Source organism: Aspergillus multicolor, assembly GCF_047715735.1.
Source record: "Aspergillus multicolor strain CBS 133.54 unplaced genomic scaffold BDW74scaffold_6, whole genome shotgun sequence".
Classification (NCBI taxonomy): Eukaryota; Fungi; Ascomycota; class Eurotiomycetes; order Eurotiales; family Aspergillaceae; genus Aspergillus; species Aspergillus multicolor.
This window is the reverse complement of record NW_027395957.1, coordinates 694,612-713,846: the sequence shown is the minus strand read 5'-3', so window position 1 is coordinate 713,846 and position 19,235 is coordinate 694,612. Positions and strand designations below refer to the sequence as shown.

The 19,235-nt window shown below is 51.2% G+C and overlaps 6 protein-coding genes across 6 annotated transcripts; 3 read left to right on the top strand and 3 right to left on the bottom strand.

The window, feature by feature from the left end:
* Nucleotides 1–3,566: 3,566 nt before the first annotated feature.
* Nucleotides 3,567–6,443, top strand: BDW74DRAFT_123484 (leucine-rich repeat domain-containing protein). The gene is made up of 2 exons (XM_073722082.1): nt 3,567–3,800; nt 3,885–6,443. The coding sequence occupies exons 1-2, from the start codon at nt 3,759–3,761 to the stop codon at nt 6,258–6,260; spliced, it is 2,418 nt and encodes an 805-aa protein (XP_073586073.1). The 5' UTR covers nt 3,567–3,758; the 3' UTR covers nt 6,261–6,443.
* A 1,606-nt stretch (nt 6,444–8,049) lies between these two features.
* glcA (type 1 serine/threonine-protein phosphatase catalytic subunit GLC7) lies at nt 8,050–9,941 on the top strand. Its single transcript, XM_073722081.1, has 5 exons — nt 8,050–8,129; nt 8,301–8,650; nt 8,726–9,127; nt 9,280–9,579; nt 9,662–9,941. The coding sequence occupies exons 2-5, from the start codon at nt 8,474–8,476 to the stop codon at nt 9,755–9,757; spliced, it is 975 nt and encodes a 324-aa protein (XP_073586072.1). The 5' UTR covers nt 8,050–8,129; nt 8,301–8,473; the 3' UTR covers nt 9,758–9,941.
* A 1,486-nt stretch (nt 9,942–11,427) lies between these two features.
* On the bottom strand, nt 11,428–12,651 carry sar1 (Arf family GTPase SAR1). The gene is made up of 6 exons (XM_073722080.1): nt 12,499–12,651; nt 12,223–12,326; nt 12,077–12,116; nt 11,917–11,982; nt 11,554–11,853; nt 11,428–11,490 (listed from the first exon to the last, which is right to left on the bottom strand). The coding sequence occupies exons 1-6, from the start codon at nt 12,515–12,517 to the stop codon at nt 11,450–11,452; spliced, it is 570 nt and encodes a 189-aa protein (XP_073586071.1). The 5' UTR covers nt 12,518–12,651; the 3' UTR covers nt 11,428–11,449.
* A 128-nt stretch (nt 12,652–12,779) lies between these two features.
* On the bottom strand, nt 12,780–15,938 carry BDW74DRAFT_148994 (uncharacterized protein). Its single transcript, XM_073723822.1, has one exon. It carries the CDS (start codon nt 15,366–15,368, stop codon nt 13,194–13,196), a length of 2,175 nt encoding a protein of 724 aa, XP_073586070.1. The 5' UTR covers nt 15,369–15,938; the 3' UTR covers nt 12,780–13,193.
* BDW74DRAFT_123400 (uncharacterized protein) lies at nt 15,517–16,023 on the top strand. The gene has a single exon (XM_073722079.1). The coding sequence runs from the start codon at nt 15,666–15,668 to the stop codon at nt 15,960–15,962; it is 297 nt and encodes a 98-aa protein (XP_073586069.1). The 5' UTR covers nt 15,517–15,665; the 3' UTR covers nt 15,963–16,023.
* On the bottom strand, nt 16,024–16,439 carry BDW74DRAFT_123399 (uncharacterized protein). The gene has a single exon (XM_073722078.1). It carries the CDS (start codon nt 16,313–16,315, stop codon nt 16,085–16,087), a length of 231 nt encoding a protein of 76 aa, XP_073586068.1. The 5' UTR covers nt 16,316–16,439; the 3' UTR covers nt 16,024–16,084.
* Between the last annotated feature and the right edge of the window lie 2,796 nt (nt 16,440–19,235).

The window sequence follows — 19,235 nt, the reverse complement described above, 5'->3', positions numbered from 1 at the left end:
AGACGATAAGGTCCGCCACAAACTATGGTCGTCCGAAGCTTGGGATTGAGACTCGGACTGGCGCACAGACGCTGACGCGAACGTCTTCAAGGATTATCAATCTACTACACCCGGGTCGTTGTATGTCGATCTCGACAGTGTCGCAGATCGTGACTTTCTTTCGGACAACGTATCTACAGATACCACCCTAAGGTCCCTGCGTATGGACCACTTTTGGCGTTTGTACTAAGGCGTAGTCGCTGCTCTAAATAGTAGCACGGCCGGCCCTAAGCAGGAAGGAGATGGAGACGGGTCCACGGAGATCTTTCAGTTACAACCGTCGGTCTCAGGGTCGTTCCCTGAAAGTTTGGCGATCATGACTGGTCGTCCGTCTGTAAGCTTTCCTCTCCTGGCGTCGATCATTGAAGATGATATCGAGCGCAAGAGAATTAGAATGAACTGGGCTATGATAGGAAGGGTAATAAGAGACTTGGTTCAAGCATCAGGCGCAGGGATCGGACGGTTACCAATCACCACCATCAAGTTGTCCTGTTACCAGATGGCGTAAATATGAAGAGTTTACAAGGATTGGCCATTGATATGGACACTCGCGACCGACAATGAGGCGACTGGGGTCGATTCAAAGAGCGAATCTCGCTTCAAAGTGGAAGCGGTAAAGACATTGAAAGAAGTAGACCTCAAGTCTTGCATATCTGTACTCCCCGCAATTGACAGGGGGTGGATTCTTCTTCCTTCTTATTCTTGCACGGACCAGGTCCATCTGTTCGCCTCACGATATCAGATGGAAGGTCGGTGAGAGCGGGGTCAGTGACATAAACGTGCCCGTAGAATTCCTGTGGCAACCCCTCCACAACAGAAACACACGTTGCCATGGAGTAGAATGTCGGAGAATATCAGCAGCTGGCCGGCCGTTATCCCTTGACAGCGGGGAAGTAAGGAGTAGATTATCTCAAGACATCTCTGACAGTCGGCCTTGTTATGAGGGTTTCTCGGCTATCGCGTCCATTCCAGCATACTGAAATTGATGTCTCTCTCCTGTCTTTGATTCATCTCAGGTGGGTAAAGTTCGCTGTCACGTTCGTCGAAGGAGCAACATCCCAGCCAACACGAGGCTGCCATCATTCAGCCGAAGTATGAGCCAATCCGGTTGTTCCGACGAGGCACTGATGATCATCAGGACAATAAAGTATGTGGAAATGAAGAAGGGTGGGTTTGGACCATGGAACCAACTGTCGAATGAATGAGGATATCAGGGAGATCGGTTTGAGGAGGAGGGGTGAGAAAGCTAAAAGGAATGTGGTGTGACGGCACGGGAGAGGAAGCGGTGTGACTGCAAAATATAGCATTTGCGCCCCCAGTTGCGGAGCATTTGCTGCAACGAACAACCTAGATAGGTCAGTTATGCAGGTGCTGACCGGGCGAATCTTGCCTTTTGAGGGCCCCGCGATGGTCATCCGCTGCCATGACTCGATTATCTATCTTTATCAAGGATTCAAGGCTGAAGACGCCCCAAGAACGACTACTGCTCCACACTTGAGCCTCCCGATATTGCCTTTCTCGGCAATGATGGTCTAGTAGGGATGGAAATCAAAAACATCGGCGTCATCGGAATGTAGGTTTTCAGAAAGCGACCCTGGCCCTCTAGGTGAGACCGCCAGAAGCGCCGGGCCGGTATAGAGTAAACAAGCACTCTTGATCTTGGCACCGATCTCGCGCCGCAGAGGCTTCTCTTCGGCGAAGCTGATGCGCCGGCTTCATGTATGGACTTTGTGAAGCGCATCGGTTGCGACAGCCCGTTGGTGCGTCTCAACGTTGATCCTGGATCTGTTATTTCTTTTGACGCAGCAAATCCTTCGCCGGGAGCCGCTCGAGGAAAAGCGCGATGCAGGAGGATGCAGGTGTTGAAGGCAGCGCTCTGATTCGCCCGATGCGCATCAGGTCGAGGCGCCCGGGGTCAGTCAGAGTGAGGCTAAGCCGCTGCTGGATAGGCGCTTCCCAACTATCAGCTGCACGTTGGATAATAAGGCCCCACCATCCAATCAGCCCGTGCTCTCCCCATGACCGGGCCGACTGACGCCTATACCAGTGGCTGTGACGGGAATTGATCTCGCTTCTGGATGGAGTCAATCGTGCACGGTAGCATTAATGGACATAACTGACTCCAGCGATGATGATGGTTCTCCATTATTATTCTGGCACAATCGAGGTCGTGATCGGGATACCCGTTCTCAAGCGTCCCGAAGTCATCGCTCCACTCCGGTCCAGGTGACAAGAAACGAGGATACAATCAGGAATTGGGAGGTCTCTCCAGGGGTGACATGTGCACCCTGAAACCCCAAATATTTGAGCCTGTTCGACCAAGGTTTAGAAAGGGGGTGTTCGATGTCTGCTATCCAAGACACCAAGTATGAAAGTGACATAAGAGTCTTCGCCAGTGTAGACTTTAAACAGCGTAGTACTCCAGAGGAACCCCGCTAAGCGGACACAGACTGCTTTTTGATAGGGATAAGGGACGGCAGAGGAATGACTCTTGTTGACAAACTAAAAATCTCACCAGCTCCGCTCTGCTTCAAGGTCCACCTGGCAACGAGATGGATGAAGTAGTCTAGAGATCAATTGTTCATCGCAGTTATTCCAAGGAACTCATCGCGATGGTAATGTTAATGTTGTCGCAACGGGGCAACTCCTCGCAGCAGACAGATGCTCGAGCATGGATTGTATGTATGCCGGGTCCCCACTGTACCGTACGATACTGCGATAACAAAGTCGAAGACCCATGGAAATTCTCATAATAATTATGGGACCGTCTCTTGACCAGATCTGACATGATAAATAATTTAAGCTGATCTGCTCTGCCGCCCGCGCTCTGACTACTTGCAAGCCTTCAATATCTCCCACGTTCACATTCTTATTCCTCAAGAGTAAGTGCGTCTCTCTACCTATATTCTTCGCCTTCTCCTTTCCTGCGGCTGTATTTTTCTTTTTCGAACCATCATTTCCTTCCTCAGCGCTTCGCTTCGCCTGTTCTTTTTTACCTCAGCCCCAAGAGCAGCTAGAGTCTTAGTCTGTCATCGGCGGCCTACCTTGGGCGTTTGATAGTACACCTCGAATGCTGATAGCGCCCCTCCTCCTCTCAGCTGATTGCTCACTGCTCCGGTGCACATCCTTATCCACCCCTCCTTCAATTCATCATTCCGCTGCGCTACGAGGCGCCACTGCTCTCTACTTGCATATTACTAGCTGCCCCCGGTCCTTTTTTCCTCTCCCATCCCTTCTCCAATCTTCTCCTTTTTTTTGGAGTCGACTTCGCAGCTTCAACAGCCTCGTTTTTTTCGGGTTCGTCCAGGCGACAACCTCTGTTCGTCTTGAATAGAGAAGACTTGTGTTCCTTTTCCTTGCTTTCTTTCCTTTTGTCTGGGACTGCTCAGGTATGGTAACTAGTGCCATTGGATTTGTTGCTACGGCGGTCTCTTGGAGATTTGCTCGGTCTTCGTTTATTATCACCCTCCTTTCTCCTGAACAGAAAGTCCCATAGCACACTCCTCTTGTCGCATTCCACCTCACTGCCCTCCATCGTGAAGTCGCTGCCTAGCCTCGATCATACTGACGCTCTACTCGGTCCAGATTATTCCGCGTTCCTTTTCCCACCGTTATATACCAGCAAGATGTCGACCTGTTGTTACCCTACGAGTGCTTGAGCGTTGTTCTCCACCGATTGCCTAACTAGACTTTGTCTCGTGAGGCAGTACACTTTCGTGATGGAGAAGCTGGATACCACCGATGGACAGCTTTTTATCAAGGTTAGTCTTTTCTGGACCCACGGATCTGCCGATAACCCATGCGTCTATATGTCCGTCGCCTACTAACCATGGATGCCTTGCTAGAATCTCGCCAGTTTTGTACGAACCCACGAGAAGGCGCTCGCGAATGCACTTCAGCTGAAACGCCAACCGACCAGAAATGGCCAAACTACCCAGACCAGCTCGTCTTCGGGCTCGACTTCCTCCACCCTCGCTGCTGCCTTGTCCTTTGGCGCATTAAAGTTTACTTCGCAGAGCGTCAAGCCCGCGAAGCTTACCCTCACCCCTCATCACCTCTTTTACCTCCTCTCCCGCTTTGAAGAAATCTCCATTGCTGTGGGCCCTATGAATGTAAGATTGGAGAACATCCATACCGACGTGTCACAGTCCTACGTGTCCTTCCTGAGTAAGCCTCAAAGGTCAAAGGGTGACAGAGACTCGATTCACTCTGTGTCTAGTGTCCGTAGCGTCATGTCTGGTATGAGTTCGCTCTGGTCCTCGTTCGGGTTGGCCTCCAAGGATGCTTCCTCCAAATCTGAAAAGGCCAAGGCTGCCTTAGAAGCCGATATCAAATACCTATACTCGGCATTTACAAAAATCCCCTGCCTGCGTCTAGCACCCGACCGTCGTGCCCGTCTGATTCGGGGCTACGAAGAATTTCCATTTGACACTGCCGTCCCTCTCCATTCTTTCAAGAACTTGAGCGCACTAGAGATCATTGATATAGACTTTCGTTCCTTCTACGGCTGGGACCGACTATCGGAACAACTACGGACCTTAACTTTGAAGAGGGCCAACATCGAAGACCCGGCGGAATTGCTGACGGGTATTGTGTTGGACGACATCGACAAACGCCGCCGACGTTCTGCGAAACATCAAAGCTCACCTGTCCTAGGATGGAGTGGAAACACCAACCCTCGGCCGGTGAGCAGACATGAGCCAAGCGGATCCCTCTCCGCCCCTGGTTCCCCGGTGGCAGATACCGCGCTCGGCTCAAGTGCCAGCCCTCAGGCAGTATCAATGATAAGAATGGCATCCGAGGGCGCAAAGCCCCGCCCACGAGCTGGAAGCGTTTCTCCCTCCCGCCCAAGCGGCTCGAAGCACTCCGCACATCGACGCGGCCAATCCTCGCGGATAAGGCGCACTGGATCAGGTAGCTCCAACTCAAGTGAAAACTCGGGCTACCGTACTGGAAGCTCTACGAACTTGTTGGCGAATGCCCTATCGCCATCCAAATGGCGGTTCCTGCGGCATTTAGGGCTCCCAGACAACTCCCTGACCTCTGTCTCTGCAGCTGGCCTAGCTCCTGTCGCCAACACCTTGCACTCGTTGGATTTGTCAACGAACCTCTTCACTGAGGTTCCCGACAGTCTAGCTTCCTTGACCGCTCTAAGAGCCTTGAACCTCTCCAACTGCATGATAGAATCTCTTCACTCCCTCTCTCGTAACCCCCTTCCCGCCATCACTGCGCTCAACCTTCGCGCGAACCGCCTTCGCTCCCTCGCGGGCATTGAACGCTTACTGTCAATGGAACGGTTAGACCTCCGCGATAACAAACTCTCTGATCCCATGGAGATTGCGCGGCTTACCAGTCTCCCTGAGATACGGGAGATTTGGGTGGCAGGAAATCCTTTCGTGAAAACCCATCCCAACTACCGAGTCCTCATTTTCAACCTGTTCCGCCGTACCCCTGGGTACTCTGAGGACATCATTATCGACGGCTCCGGACCTGGATTCACAGAAAGGAAGCAGCTAGTTGAGCGGGCTGCAGAGCCAGAGCTTGTGCCGGTTATTCGATCTACCGCCGCTGATAATTCTACGCTTGTTAGCAAGCCTTCTATCCCCCCCAATGCGGGACCTTCCGTTATGCGACCAGGAGAAGATGTTGACATCTCGCGGATAGAACATCTTGTCGACGACAATGGCGCTGGCTCTATCCGCAGGAAAAAGCCTCATCGGAGAAGAATTATTGACCCATCTGGAGCACCCGCTGTTGAAGGGGATAGAGATTCAGGTGCGGTGGTACCTTCTGTCCTTCCTGCTCAAGATCTCCAGTTACCTGTTGATCCGTTTGTCTCGTCGCCTACCGACAGTCAATGGAAATCTGATGGTGGTCGCCAGGCCGGATCCTTCCACCCCCAGAACCCCGGGTTGGCCAACAAAGACCGAGATGAACCTGCCACCCCAACAAATGATATTCTGGCTTTGCAACGCACGCTACAGAATCTCGAATGGGGTGTAGAGGGAGATTTTCAGAAGCACCAACTCGCAGCCCTTCAGCAAGAGCTCGGTAGTAGCTTTCTCGCCGCACTGCGGGACCATGCCTGGAACCACGCCCAGATGACCATCGCTGTTCCGCGCACTGGCACCAACATTAGCGAATCGTCTCGACTATCACCGGAATCCTTGTCGAGGGCTAACAGCCAACCTCTATTGAGCGGCCCACATCCAATTATATGAACGACTTGAACCGCCTCTTTTCTATATTTCAACTCATACCCCTCTCCCTGCATTATACCTTTCTAGTTTATGGGATTGCCCCATGAACTGCGATTCGACAGAGCATCTTTAGACAAAAGTTCTCTTTCAGCCCTGATTCATTTCCAAGCTACACCGCGGTTCCCTTTTTACCATAGTCGACTATCTCGAAGCATATACCGCAACAGCTTGTTGAACTGCATTGTCCGTGGCGTTTTCCGACCTTTCTAGGTCGCGGGTGGGATGTCTGAGCTGTTTTCCTCACATCTCCTCCTTTTAATTCTCACCGACCACATATTCTTTTTCAGTCCACTATATCGGGCCTTCTCCAATCCCCATGAGAGCCGATGTGTGCCCTTTTAGAGTGCTTGTATTTTACCGGTTGGGGAACATCGGAGTCCATGGCGTTCTTGGGCGATTTGTGTTTTTTGAGCCTTGCTATTGAGTTTTGGGGTGCACAGTTATACCGATACCTCGTTTTGCTTGGTTTGTCCTGTTTCCTTTTATTCCCGGCTTAATGATTACACGACGACGATCTGATGCGTGCCGAAATATCCTTGATTCGAGCAACTGTTACAGGCTTGTATAACGTTTTGTTGTTCTGGGCGGATTTTTGTCATTCACGCTTTCGGTTTCCGGCAAAGACTATGACGAATTTCGGACTTAATGCATGAGATGTTGTGACGAAGACCTTTTATTCTGGCCGTATGTTTGATTGCAAATAGTTGACTGCAATGCGCACTGTGCGTTGCGGTATCTATGGAACTGGAGAGTAAGGAGTAGCCGTAGTCAAGGCGGACGGTTACCCAGGTGAGTTCCTCCTTGCAGCTCTTTGACAAGTCAAGATAGTGAAGAGTTATTCGTAAATGCCATTATGATAAGAAGATTATCGATGCATCAATCTACCATCAAAAGGATCAGTAAGAGTGTCAGACTATCGAAGTTGGGCACAGCTCGATTTATGCTGGACCTAGGCAGGTATCAATACTAGGTAGGACTGCGGTAATATTACCAGCTTCTTTATTTATAGAGACGAGATTATGCGACCGCTCTGCATCCTGCCCAGTCAGATGTCAGCATGTTCTGCCACACGTTGAGCGGGTAATTTAGTGGTAACGCTGGTACGTGCGCGGTTTGTTGTGGTCCTGGCTCCCGCAGGTTTTTCTCAGCTGAAATCATCGACAAGCAAATCTCTCCAACCAAAGCAGCTGTCCAAGTCTTGCTTCGGTCGCTGTTCTTGGTGAGCTCGAATCTTTGAATGCCTCGTCCTCATCGTCTCTGATTTCTATCTAACCTTCGACCTCGACTGGTGTTCAGACTCCTGCTTGTTCGTGCAACTGCTTCGAGTTGATCTGGTCGGCAAACACCGATCCCTTGATTGCCATCCACATCCACATCCACATCCCCTTCCACCTTAGTTGCCTGTACTTCTTTCCTCCACTCGCGCCACCAGCGTCTTTTCCGATAGAAGTTTGCCTCTGGAGCTTTTCCAGTCCTGAACATACCTCTGCTGAACATCTCTGCTTGACCTTCACATCGCGTCCTTTGCTCGCTCCTGCCCCAACCACAACAACCACAACACAAATCTTGCCGTTGCTTCGTTGCTACTTTTTGCTCCCTTTTTCCAACACCGACCGCGGTCTCTTGTTGAATTCCTCTTCACCCTCCGGTCGCTGTCCCGGAGCCGCATCGCTCGTCGCTATTTACGCGCCTTCTCATCAGCTGCCGTATTTGCGTCTTTGAATTCATCTATCTCGCGCGGCCTTTGACCTCCTCGTCCCCGCTCCTCGCTCACCAGGGCCATTCGGCCTGCTCGCGCTTCTCGACCTCAACCTCACCAGTTCCTGTTTGGTAAGCAATTTTCACGCCCCCTCCTATCGCTATCTCTCCCCTCCAGCGTCAATGAATTTTTCTTTGGCGCATCGAGCACACGTCAACTCGACCTCTCTTCTGATAATTTTTCTTTGATTGTTTTTCGTCCGATCAAAAGGTCTTTCTAACACTCTTTTTTGCTCTTGACAGTGTGTAGGCGCCGCGTCATCCATCGTACACTGAACCGACCGCTCAGTTGATCACTCTCTCGCCTTCTTTTCTCGTCGCCGGACGCCTGTTTAATTACCTATTTTTTTTTCTTTTTTTCCCTTTTTTGTTTGTTGCTTTCAATTTCTTTCGTCCTTCGTTTGGTTTAATACGCCATGGCCGATCAGGACGTGGATCTGGATTCTATCATTGACAGACTGCTGGAGGTGAGGGGCAGCCGGCCCGGAAAGCAAGTCCAACTTTTGGAATCGGAAATTCGTTATCTTTGCACAAAGGCCAGGGAGATTTTCATTTCTCAGCCCATTCTGCTTGAGTTGGAGGCGCCTATCAAGGTAATGATGCTCTTTAGCCACTGGGCGGCGGGGTCCGAGCGTCTGTTCTGCAGACTAACAAGTCTGCGCTCATAGATTTGCGGTGATATCCACGGCCAGTACTACGACCTCCTCCGTCTCTTCGAATACGGCGGCTTCCCACCGGAAGCCAATTACCTCTTCCTTGGAGACTACGTTGATCGTGGCAAGCAATCACTTGAGACAATCTGCCTCCTCCTTGCATACAAGATCAAATACCCCGAAAACTTCTTCGTCCTCCGTGGAAATCATGAGTGCGCCTCTATTAACCGTATCTACGGTTTCTACGATGAGTGCAAGCGGAGGTATAACATCAAGCTGTGGAAGACGTTCACGGATTGCTTCAACTGTCTTCCCATCGCCGCTATTATCGATGAGAAGATTTTCACCATGCACGGTGGTCTGAGCCCTGACCTCAACTCTATGGAGCAGATCCGCCGTGTCATGCGTCCCACTGATGTAAGTTTCCAGGCCTCTTTTTCATCCGTTCCTTGGCCCCCGGTTACACAAAGAGAATCCCTGCTCCAGTCAACTTTTCGCCAGCCATACATCAATTCTACTCTCTGCCGGGCTCCACGAAGCTCAAGGCTTTGATTTACTGACTTTTATAGATCCCCGATTGTGGTCTCCTGTGCGACCTTCTGTGGTCCGACCCCGACAAGGATATCACGGGATGGAGTGAGAATGACCGAGGTGTTTCGTTCACATTCGGACCGGACGTCGTATCGCGGTTCCTCCAGAAACATGATATGGACCTGATATGTCGTGCGCACCAAGTTGTTGAGGACGGCTATGAATTCTTCTCCAAGAGGCAGCTAGTCACACTATTCAGCGCCCCGAACTACTGTGGAGAGTTTGATAATGCTGGTGCAATGATGAGTGTGGATGAGAGTTTACTGTGCTCTTTCCAGGTACGTTTCATCTTGTGCGCGCTCAGTAGTAAGGATGATAGCTAACATATTTCTTTCTTTTTTTTTTTTTTTTTTTTTTCAGATTCTGAAACCAGCAGAGAAAAAACAAAAGTACGTTTACGGGGCAATGAGCTCAGGCCGACCCATCACTCCTCCGCGAAAGCAAAAGAAGAAGTAAGCATACGAGCTTTTCCATGTGCAGCAGGTTCGGGCGGAGATAGAAACGCCATATCCGCGATATGTCAGTACACGAGAGACTCAGCAACCCACGACATCGATGCCCTTTGCATTAGACGATCGGAAGTAACGACTTGACCCGACCTCCCGAGATTACAAATATACGACATGCAGAGAATCGTCACAATTTCCTCCCCGCATCCCAAGTTCCAGCGACTTCGACTTGACTCTTTACGCTGATCATGTTTTATTTCTATACGGAAGGTACTTTGTGCTCCCGACAGGGATTGGTGTTTTTCCTCTTCCTACCTCTTTTCCTATCCTCTGTTTATCTTCTACCTCTTTCTCTTTCCTCCAATTCCTCCATTTTACCTCTCGTTTCGTTTATTTGATTCCGTTTGGCAGAGGGAGGGAAAGCGACGGCTGCATCTGGTGTTCTTGATGTTATTTACTCTGCTCTGCTGCACCTCTTTGTGTCTACTGCCTTTTCCGCCTCGTTCTGTTTCTTGCTTACTCCAAAATCTCCCTGTTCGTGAGAGTGTAATGCCAAACAGATAAGCAACGGACACCCGCATCGCCTCGAGTGTCTTTGGAATGTGTACCAAGATTTTATACCGCGCCTAATTGTCTATGCAACTCATCTGTTTGAGTAATTGCTCATGCGACACCGTTAAGCTATATCTCATTGCTCCACTAATGGCCCCTGGGTTACCCCGTCTTCAATGTCATTACTCATTTTCCCCCAGTACTCCGTAGTACCCTCCTTGCAGACCATCACACTGTAACATGTCCCACCCACCCTCTCATTCGACGAGCCCCGACCTTTCTCCCTGCTGGCACCCACAAAAAAGGAGGCCAATGGTCATCGAAAAACCACGTCGTTGGTCGAGCAGAGCGTCCACGCAATCATTTCGCAACGGAAAACGAAAAGCAAAAACATACAACAGCTGGGATTCGCATGTGGTCACCCACCATACTACTAACCAGCCGGCGTGTGGCTTAAGTACGGCTGAGCGGACGGGAAGCCCTGTTCTCCACACCCTGTGGTCGTATGTGGCTGTTTAGTGTCCGTGATGTTTGATATGGCACCAGTCTTGGCGCCAAGGGGGAGATGATGGGGGTTACTGCTCGGTGAGTGAGGTGCGTATTACGTAGAATTGAGCGCTATGCCACTGCTACTCTCCAAGGATCTTCTGGGTACAGTCTCTTGTTATATCTGGACGTCGGGCTAGCTACCTAAACGGCCTACACTACGCAACTTGATGCTAGTATAATCCAGTCCGCATCCCAGGCCCACCATGCACTCACCGGATATTGCAGAGTCACTTCCTTATACGACCGGCAGGCATGGCCCATCTAAGCTTCTACGTCCTCCAAGGTGAAGCAAAGGAACGCGACAGCATAGCGTTGCGTGAGTGACTATTTTAGATGAACTGGTTGAACAACTGACTGGCTGGCTAAGAAAAGTTCATTGAATGTATGCCTTGGGCAGTATGGAAAATGGGCGGGGTGGAGACTTCATGGATGTACTTGTTCCAATTTGAATCTGCGGAGATGAGGTATAGTATTGACGGCGGTGTGCGAGCTGTGAGCGTTGGGTATAGATCTCCGGTTAAAACGATAACACGGATCGTGGGCGAGACATTGTAGATGGATGCAGTGCGTAGCTTGGGATGTAGCTAACTTGTCTAGTTTAGACGTACTGAGACAGCCACCTGATACCCTCGCCGTATCCTACAAGAAACACGAAGTTAGCTTCGACCCTTTATCATCAGGAATGAACTGCTAAGAACGTACCCTGCCTCATAACAACACTGCACATGAACACCTCGATGGGCCGGATGCCCTCGAGCGGCACCTTACCCTTACCCGTCGTCTGGTACAGACCAAGCTGGTGTCGGAGTTCGTCCTCGCTGACAGCGCCGGGGTGGTCGATCTTGTTTCCGAGGACGAGGAAGGGGACCTTGGAGAGCTCCTCCATGGCGAGGAGGGCGTCGAGCTCGGCCTTGGACTCGGGGAAGCGCTCGTGGTCCTTGGCATCGACGAGGAAGACGATTCCGCTAACTTCGGGGAAATAGTCCTTCCAGAGGCGGCGAGCTGAATTGAAGACCATGCGTTAGTCGCGTTGGGGATTGTTCGATAAATAAAGTGTGGACTCACCCTGCTGGTGACCGCCCAGGTCGAAGGTGGTGAATCGGTTGTTTCCAATGACGAGTTCCTCGGATGCTGTACTTGAGTTAGTGCCCGCATGATATTTTTATTCCGTCCGCCGTGCTCATTGGTTGTGTTTTAGTGTCCGAATTGGGTCGAGGAAACGTACTTGGGTGGGCGGTAGGTGAAAGGATCGCAACTCGGTCGTTCTATTGAGCCCATGGCGTTAGCTGCTGGTTCGCTTCAAGCGCAATCCGGGCACCTAGTCCTTCACTCTAACGATCCCAAGACACCTCGGAAGTATCATCAACATACCTTCAGCATGTGCAGGAGGGTGGTCTTTCCAGCATTATCGAGACCCAGGAACAGGAGCTTCGCATGCTTGTTGAGCAAGCCAAGGGACGCCAGGACGTCGTAGACTAAATGAACCCAGGAAAAACCATTAGCCAAATTCTCTGGTAATCGTTTTCGCGCAAAACAATGAACCGGCTGTGAGCGAGGGCCGTTTGCAGGTGAAGCCCGAGTCCAGGTCAGGCCAGCTTTCGAACACGAGCGTGGGGAGATAAGGGCAAAAACAAACAGGGAACGTACACCAGTTGATAATCCACATGCTGGAAGTGATTCAGCTCTCAATGGAGAATTCTGTAATCTATGAAAATGATGGGAATTGGCGAGCTATAGTTGTTCGTGCTGGCTAACTGGCGAAAAGAACAGGATTGCGGTGGCCGCCCAAGTGACGTTGAGACCAGGCGTTTGCTTGCGCGCTTACTTAGCCGAGCGGCTAAGTTGACCAACAGACCACCTACCACACTTAATACAAAAGACTTTAAAAGACCAAAAAGATTCTGTTACAGAGGAGGATAGAAAGAATGTATATGTTTAATTTGTTCAATTTGATTATTTTATCCTCTCCTCTTTTAAACAACCTCAGCTATGCACCCAATTCTACAGTCTCAAGCCAACGCAAGGGGTATACTACTCCGTAACCGCCCTCATGCAAAAAAAGCTCCCAAAGACACAAACTCATACACTAAAAGCGGTAAAGGGGGTAAAGGGTAAGGGTGAATAGTGAAAAGAAAGAATGGGTAAATATGTTCAAAGAAAGAAAGCGACCGCCGTGTAAATGCAGACACAACAACCTTCCCAAAGCCAACATGGTCAAGGGGGAAAAGGTAAAGAAAGACGTGGACACATAATAAATGCAGTGTCGGAGTACTCGGTTTGAGTCATCCAAGTATATACAAGAACGGGTGGATAATTTTTTCCCAACCGCAGAAATAAGTGCCCTAGACGGAAAGGACTAGCTGCGAGCTCTCGCCGACACCGAAGGCTCTTGTCCTCTCAGCGACTTCGAGACCAAGCTCCTTCATGCGTTCGGCACCTTTTCCGGGGACAGGGCGCCGCTCCATCTGCTCCTTGGCAGCTTTGCGACAGTGCTGACGCCAGAATTTCTCTTTTCTCTTTTGGCGTTTCTTTTCAAGACCCTCGACGATGTCGACGGGGCCTCGGGTGTAAGTCTCACGAGTACGTGATGATTCACGTTCGTGAGATTCCTCGATCGGAACAATGCCAGACCAGCGATGTGAGCTCTCCATGGCGAAGAAGGGATTGGGTGTGCGGGGCAACGACTTGGTGCGAGCAAGCACAGGCCGCTGGACAAGCTCGCTGATGTTGAGACCATGACGGAGAGCGGGAGCAGCTTTGACCCCATCCATTCCAGTCGGCCGAAACTTGATGGTAGGAGGCGGAGAACGGAGTCGTTTGGGTGATGCCCTACCGTGTCGTCGAGGCGGAGGTGAAACCATTCGTTTGGGCGAAGGGTGAGGGGAAACTCTGCGAGACTGCTCTCCGCCTGAACGACCCCGAGGTCCTTCATCGATTAGTCCAGACCCTTTGAGCTCCTCATCGTCATCATCGTCGTCAATGTCGGAAGTAGGAAAGCTTGGGTCGATATCTTGAGGAATGACAACCTGTTTGGAAAGACGTCGCTGCTCGAGGCAAGATTTGTAGGCAACCTCCAAGGGTCGATCCTCGTCGAGCGTCCCACAAACGAAGTCGGTACTGTCAGGTAGATCCGGGGTGCCAGGACGTAGTCTGGGAGCCTTGATGGGCCGACCAGGACTCCTTCCAGCAAGGGCTGGAGGCCAATTCCGACGCGATTGATCTTCGTTCATCATCGAGTCGAAAGACATGGCTGAGTCCCTGCGGCTGAAGGTGAGCCGAGGATGTTCGAGGGGACTCGTGGCCGCTGTGGTGCTAGCGGGAGCCCAGAATTCGTACTCGGAGCCCTCGTCGCTCTCGTCGGAATCAGCGAAGCCAGCCTCATTGTCAGACTCATTTCCATCGTCCTCATCAGAGGAGAAGTCATGCACGGTAGAGGAGTCGTCTGGAAGATCAGCATCATCGTCATCATCCTCTTCGTCGAGGGCCTCTTCCTCTGCCTCCTCGGCGAGCTTCCTGATGGCGTTCTCCTTCTTCATGCAGTCATTCAATGTAATCTTTTCTTTGTAGTCAGCCTCCCGGGTAACCCACTCGGCATCCTCTTCAAAGGAGCTTCCAAATTCGTGGAATCGAGTTGCCTCTGAATCTTGGAACTTTCCCAAGCCCTTTGTTGGGACGCCTCGGTATGGCTCGGGAGCCTTGGCCTCCTGAGGCGCAAGCTTCTGTTCTTGGGGGATGACGATCGACAGGGATGCGGGCTTCTCAGGTGAAGCCTTGCGGGCAAAGGGTGCAGGGGATCCACGAGGGCGAGCTCGCAAGGAGCAGCCTCGAGTGGGTGATCTTTCTCGTCTAGGCTCAGGGACTCTTGCGGGGCACACGAATGTGAGGGTTGTCTTGCGCTTGAACTCTGGGGCAGGCTCGTTGGCTTTGACAGTCGGTTCCGTCCGGGGCGCGGGAGCCTGTGGTTTCTGGTCTTCGGTCTTGCGTCCGCATGCAAAGCTAATGCACCTCTTGCGGCCAAGGTTTGCTTCAATAGCAGACTCACCACTACCAGCACCGGGTTCCTTGACGTTCTTGGTTGCCACCGGGGGTCGACCGGTCAGGCGAGAGAGCAGTGGAGGACTCGAAGTATGCGATAACGAAGGGCTGGTGAGGCCACCATCGCTGGTCAACTCGGCAGTGGAGATGCCACTGACGTTGCCGTATGAATAAGAGCGGTAGAGGTTTCGTTCGTGGGAGGAGGTATGTTGGTCGGTAGGGCTGGAATCAGGGCTGCTCTTGAGAGCACGGGTGAGGAGGGATTCCTTCGGATCGGTATATTTAGCGGGAGACTTGACATAGACCACGCCGTCGTCCATAGCGGCGGAGGTATCAAGAAAACGATGATCGGGAGGTTCGTCCATATCCTCGGGAATGTCGGTTGTTTCGTCCGTGGGCTTGGACTGGTTTGATGAGAGAAGCATCTTCAACAGATGATGTACCGAGAAGATTGGTCGGTCACCGCGCAACAGATGTACCATCGTTTTCGAGACTGGGAGACGATCATCGGTAGGTGAAAGGACGAGGCAAGATGAGATCGTTGTCGGGGTGCGGGATGGTAGAGGTGGTGACTCGACAGCGTAGGCAAGGCGGCAATGGCAGTATAGAAGAAGCGCCGTTCTCAAGATCGATCAACTGGAGGCTGATCAAAGGAGTCGCCCAGAAGTGTAGCCCAACGGTGGACGAGGAAAGACTATAATATAAGACACATGGTGGGAGAGGTATAAGTAAAATATGAAGGTAGGCTAGGTAGGTAGGTAGCAAGGAAAGGCGGGCGGATGCAGCCAAGAACAAAAGGAATTCACGCCTTCTTCAAAGGGGTGGCAGCTCCAGGAGCGCCAGAAGAAGACGCGCCTTGTGAGACTGGAGAAGCACAAGTGAGTTGGCAGGTGAAGAAGATCGGGTTCGATGGAGAGAGGAAGAAGGAATGCAGAGAAGCAGATCGGAAAAAAGTAATAAGGGACGCAGCAGCGGCGGAGGGGATTAGTGGTTGGTGGTGTGGATTCCTCTGCAGAGCTAAAGCTAAATGCGAAAATAAAATTCTTTTTTCCATTTTTATTATTCTTTTTGATTAACAACGGTATGGTAAGCTGGTCAGAACGCCGTATTTAATGCCACGGTATCATGACGCTGGATCGCCACCAAGCACTCCTATCCCTGCCGGTAATCGTGGTACTGATTGGTATTTATCTATTACTCAGCAGACGCTTGGTCCAATCAGCCCCACCAAAACCGCAAGCCAAGACCAGCGGGCTTGAGCCAAACCCGATGGATGCAGACGGCGGACTGGCGGTTCCTGGCACCTGCGGCTACTGACGTTTTGCCTCTTTGCCAGCAGCAAGGCTGGCTTGAATGAAGCTGTGAAACCGTCAAAGAGGACAAGAATAAAGCGAAGAGCAAGAATAACACTTTGCGTGTTTTGGCTCATGACTCCCAAGGATGGTGTTCCTTTCAGCCGTCGGTTTCATCCGCCCTGCAAGGCTGGTTCTGACCAAGTCACCACTGCCACTGCACTGAAAATCTTTAACTATGAGGGATTTTGAGGTCACGACAGACGTTTCCTCGGCACTCTTTTGGTTACGAGCCATCCCAACAGGGAAACCCGTCTCGAAAGCGAGGCTGATCAAGGCACATTATTCTTCTGAATAATGAAGGTCTTCAGAAATCTACATTGTATCATATTTTGTCCGCCGGCCGACAGAATTCTCGTGCGGCATGGCATGGCATGTTACACAGATCTAAGCTGTCATCTGAAAAAGCAAATCTCGAAGCATCTCCGCGCATGAACTCTTTTTCTCTGGAATTCCTCCAGTTCGCCCCCACGAAAACCTCGAGAGCGTCGTGAGCGAGGCATCCAGCGTCAGACGGCGGCACGAGGCTGCTGCTGTCCTCGTCCTCGCCTTCAAAATCCGTGCATCGGGGCGTCCCCATAAGAGGGTTGCCCTAACCAGCCGGGGCATCTTGGACCGCCGTCACCTGCACGTAATTACATTACCACCACCACGGCAATCCAGTGCCGACTGGAAGGACGACAGGCGTCCGGCTGCCTTTACCTGCCGAGTCCTTCCAGCTCTCAGCTCGTCGACGTCTTTAAAGTATGAGAGTTGCCGGTAGCTGCGAGTGGTGACTCGGTGGTGAGAATAATTGGACGTTATTCGCTGCTGTATGGCAAGGTCTACTACTATGGATTCATGCTGTGCCTGGGAAACATCAACCAAATCCGTGGTCTTGCTGGTTGAGCTACCCCTCCACAGAATCCCAATCTCAACGTCAGCTCCAAACCCAAGTCTCCAAACGATGGAGCTTTCCTCCAAGTTCCAAAAGGTCCAAAACACGGCGCTCTACGCGGTTCACCTCCTCACGCCCCTCACACGTACTGTAATATAACCACGGACCCTGATAGCGGCGTCAATAAGATTAATAAGAATGCTCGGTATTGGTCGCCCAGCTCCTTCTCTTTCCAGTAAGAATTGTTTCCGCTAAGCCGTATACAGTAAGCCATGACGTAGAATAGTTGAAGTATCTTCGGCTATGTCCACTCGCTTGCTCATTATGAAGTGCACTATTTTCGCGATGCTCTGGCATCGAGTCAAGAGAGCACGCAGCTTCGGATGACAGTCGTACACATCATGAACTGAAGTTACCGTGTCTCAGGCGACTCCATCATCGAGTCGCTTCCGAGATTGTGCACAAAGAATGGATGACCTCAGTGAGAGAGGGTCAATACTACCGTACCCAACACGGCACGATGGAACCGAGAGACCACGGGTTTCTCATCCTCGCCTTCGGTGTCTTCCAACGCTGCTATACCAGGTTACCGGTATAGCTAAACATTCGCCTCATGTGAAGCACTGACGGCGAAGCTTTGTCGGCGACGCCTAACGACGATCGCCTGCCGTCCTGACCGGCGGCCAGAAAAAGAAGGAATTCCCCCACAGTCATGCAGCCCAGTTCAATGATTCAGGGCCGTCAGATGCGATCCGATAATCGGGCATCGCTCGCAGAAAGCGGGGTGTCAGCGCAACCTCACCGACTTCGCGTCTTTTGGATCTTGAATTTCCTGGACAAGCTTCGCGATGATCAGGGATTCCCCCACTATATCAGCGCTAGGTGCGATCTCATTCGATCAGGAGTTCTATTCTCCTGTGCCTCCCAGCAATCAGCATCCAGTTGATAATATCAAGCATTCAGCCGAGATGGATTGGAATAATCGCTTACGCGCTTCATGCAGCTAAGAAGCCTCGGGGATACGAGCACGAGGCACAAACATGCCTTCCAGGAATCAGCGTCTTCGGTGTCTCAGCTGCGAGTCAAACTTATCGATGATATTGTCGTTCATTATTACTCCGCCATCTGACAAGCACGAGGGGGCATACTTTGCTTGATACTTTTTGACGTTCCACGGCTAAGGCAAGCTCCGCATTCTCGTCGGCTATCACCACTTATACGAGACTACAAGTCGTACTGTGCGACTTCGTATGATATGCATGCACGCACGTTGCTGAAAAAGCAACACCTAGCCATGTGGCCTGAGGCGGGACTTTTGATGCGCTTCTTTTCCTAAGGTAGTCCACGAACCCTTCGTCATCGTCCCATATGATGATGGGATTAGGCATCTCCAAAACCATTATTTGTCACCGCAAGATTGCCTAACGCGAGGCGGGCAACGTATGCCACCCAAGAAACAGAGCTTTTCATCCCATCCCGTCTTTGGATGGGGCATCTGCATACAGCCATCAACACGAGTCGAGCAGTGGAGGTTGTTGTGAATTGTCACTTGCTGAGGGGTAACTCGGCTAAATTGGAGATGACAAGGACCTGATACCGTACGTATGGTACGCAAGCTGAGCTCGAGCAGCTGTCCATCTCACCCATAGCTTTGTTCAATTGATCTCCGCCGTGGCCAACGTGTGCACGAACCACCATTAAAATCAATGCAGATAATCCAAGTATATCTCAAGTGACTTGAAGCGATGGTGGATCTTTGGACCCTGATTGGATCTTAACTTTCTATTTAGTCGACCGATTTGTATGAGGCATTTTGGAGGTAGATCTCCACAGCGCACGGGACATCGCTCGTTCTCTTGGATTTGCGCCGGTCTCTTGTTAGGCTGCATGGTGTTCCAAATGCGGTATCTCTGGAACGACAATAGAAACTTCGATGCTTGGTGTTGGAGCTGCATCCCGCTGGAGTCTTTGACCCGTGGGCTTGGGATTATTCAGATGACAAGAGCACGTCGTCAGACCGCGAACAATGCTCAATTGCGGTCAACTATTGTCGGATCGTCTTCTTGAATGCCTCGATATACAACCGCTCACTGGCTGAACCAGAGTATACGGAGCACTCG

Excerpts from the sequence above, each read along its gene's own strand:
- glcA (XM_073722081.1), top strand. The coding sequence starts at position 8,474 with ATGGCCGATCAGGACGTGGATCTGGATTCTATCATTGACAGACTGCTG. Across the intron at positions 9,128-9,279 it reads GTGTCATGCGTCCCACTGAT|ATCCCCGATTGTGGTCTCCT; the intron begins GTAAGTTTCCAG and ends TGACTTTTATAG. Across the intron at positions 9,580-9,661 it reads GTTTACTGTGCTCTTTCCAG|ATTCTGAAACCAGCAGAGAA; the intron begins GTACGTTTCATC and ends TTTTTTTTTCAG.
- BDW74DRAFT_148994 (XM_073723822.1), bottom strand. The coding sequence starts at position 15,368 with ATGGTACATCTGTTGCGCGGTGACCGACCAATCTTCTCGGTACATCAT.
- BDW74DRAFT_123400 (XM_073722079.1), top strand. The coding sequence starts at position 15,666 with ATGCAGCCAAGAACAAAAGGAATTCACGCCTTCTTCAAAGGGGTGGCA.
- BDW74DRAFT_123484 (XM_073722082.1), top strand. The coding sequence starts at position 3,759 with ATGGAGAAGCTGGATACCACCGATGGACAGCTTTTTATCAAG. Across the intron at positions 3,801-3,884 it reads ATGGACAGCTTTTTATCAAG|AATCTCGCCAGTTTTGTACG; the intron begins GTTAGTCTTTTC and ends ATGCCTTGCTAG.
- BDW74DRAFT_123399 (XM_073722078.1), bottom strand. The coding sequence starts at position 16,315 with ATGAGCCAAAACACGCAAAGTGTTATTCTTGCTCTTCGCTTTATTCTT.
- sar1 (XM_073722080.1), bottom strand. Across the intron at positions 11,983-12,076 it reads TTCACCTACCGCCCACCCAA|CATCCGAGGAACTCGTCATT; the intron begins GTACGTTTCCTC and ends ACTCAAGTACAG. Across the intron at positions 11,854-11,916 it reads CCTGGGCGGTCACCAGCAGG|CTCGCCGCCTCTGGAAGGAC; the intron begins GTGAGTCCACAC and ends TCTTCAATTCAG.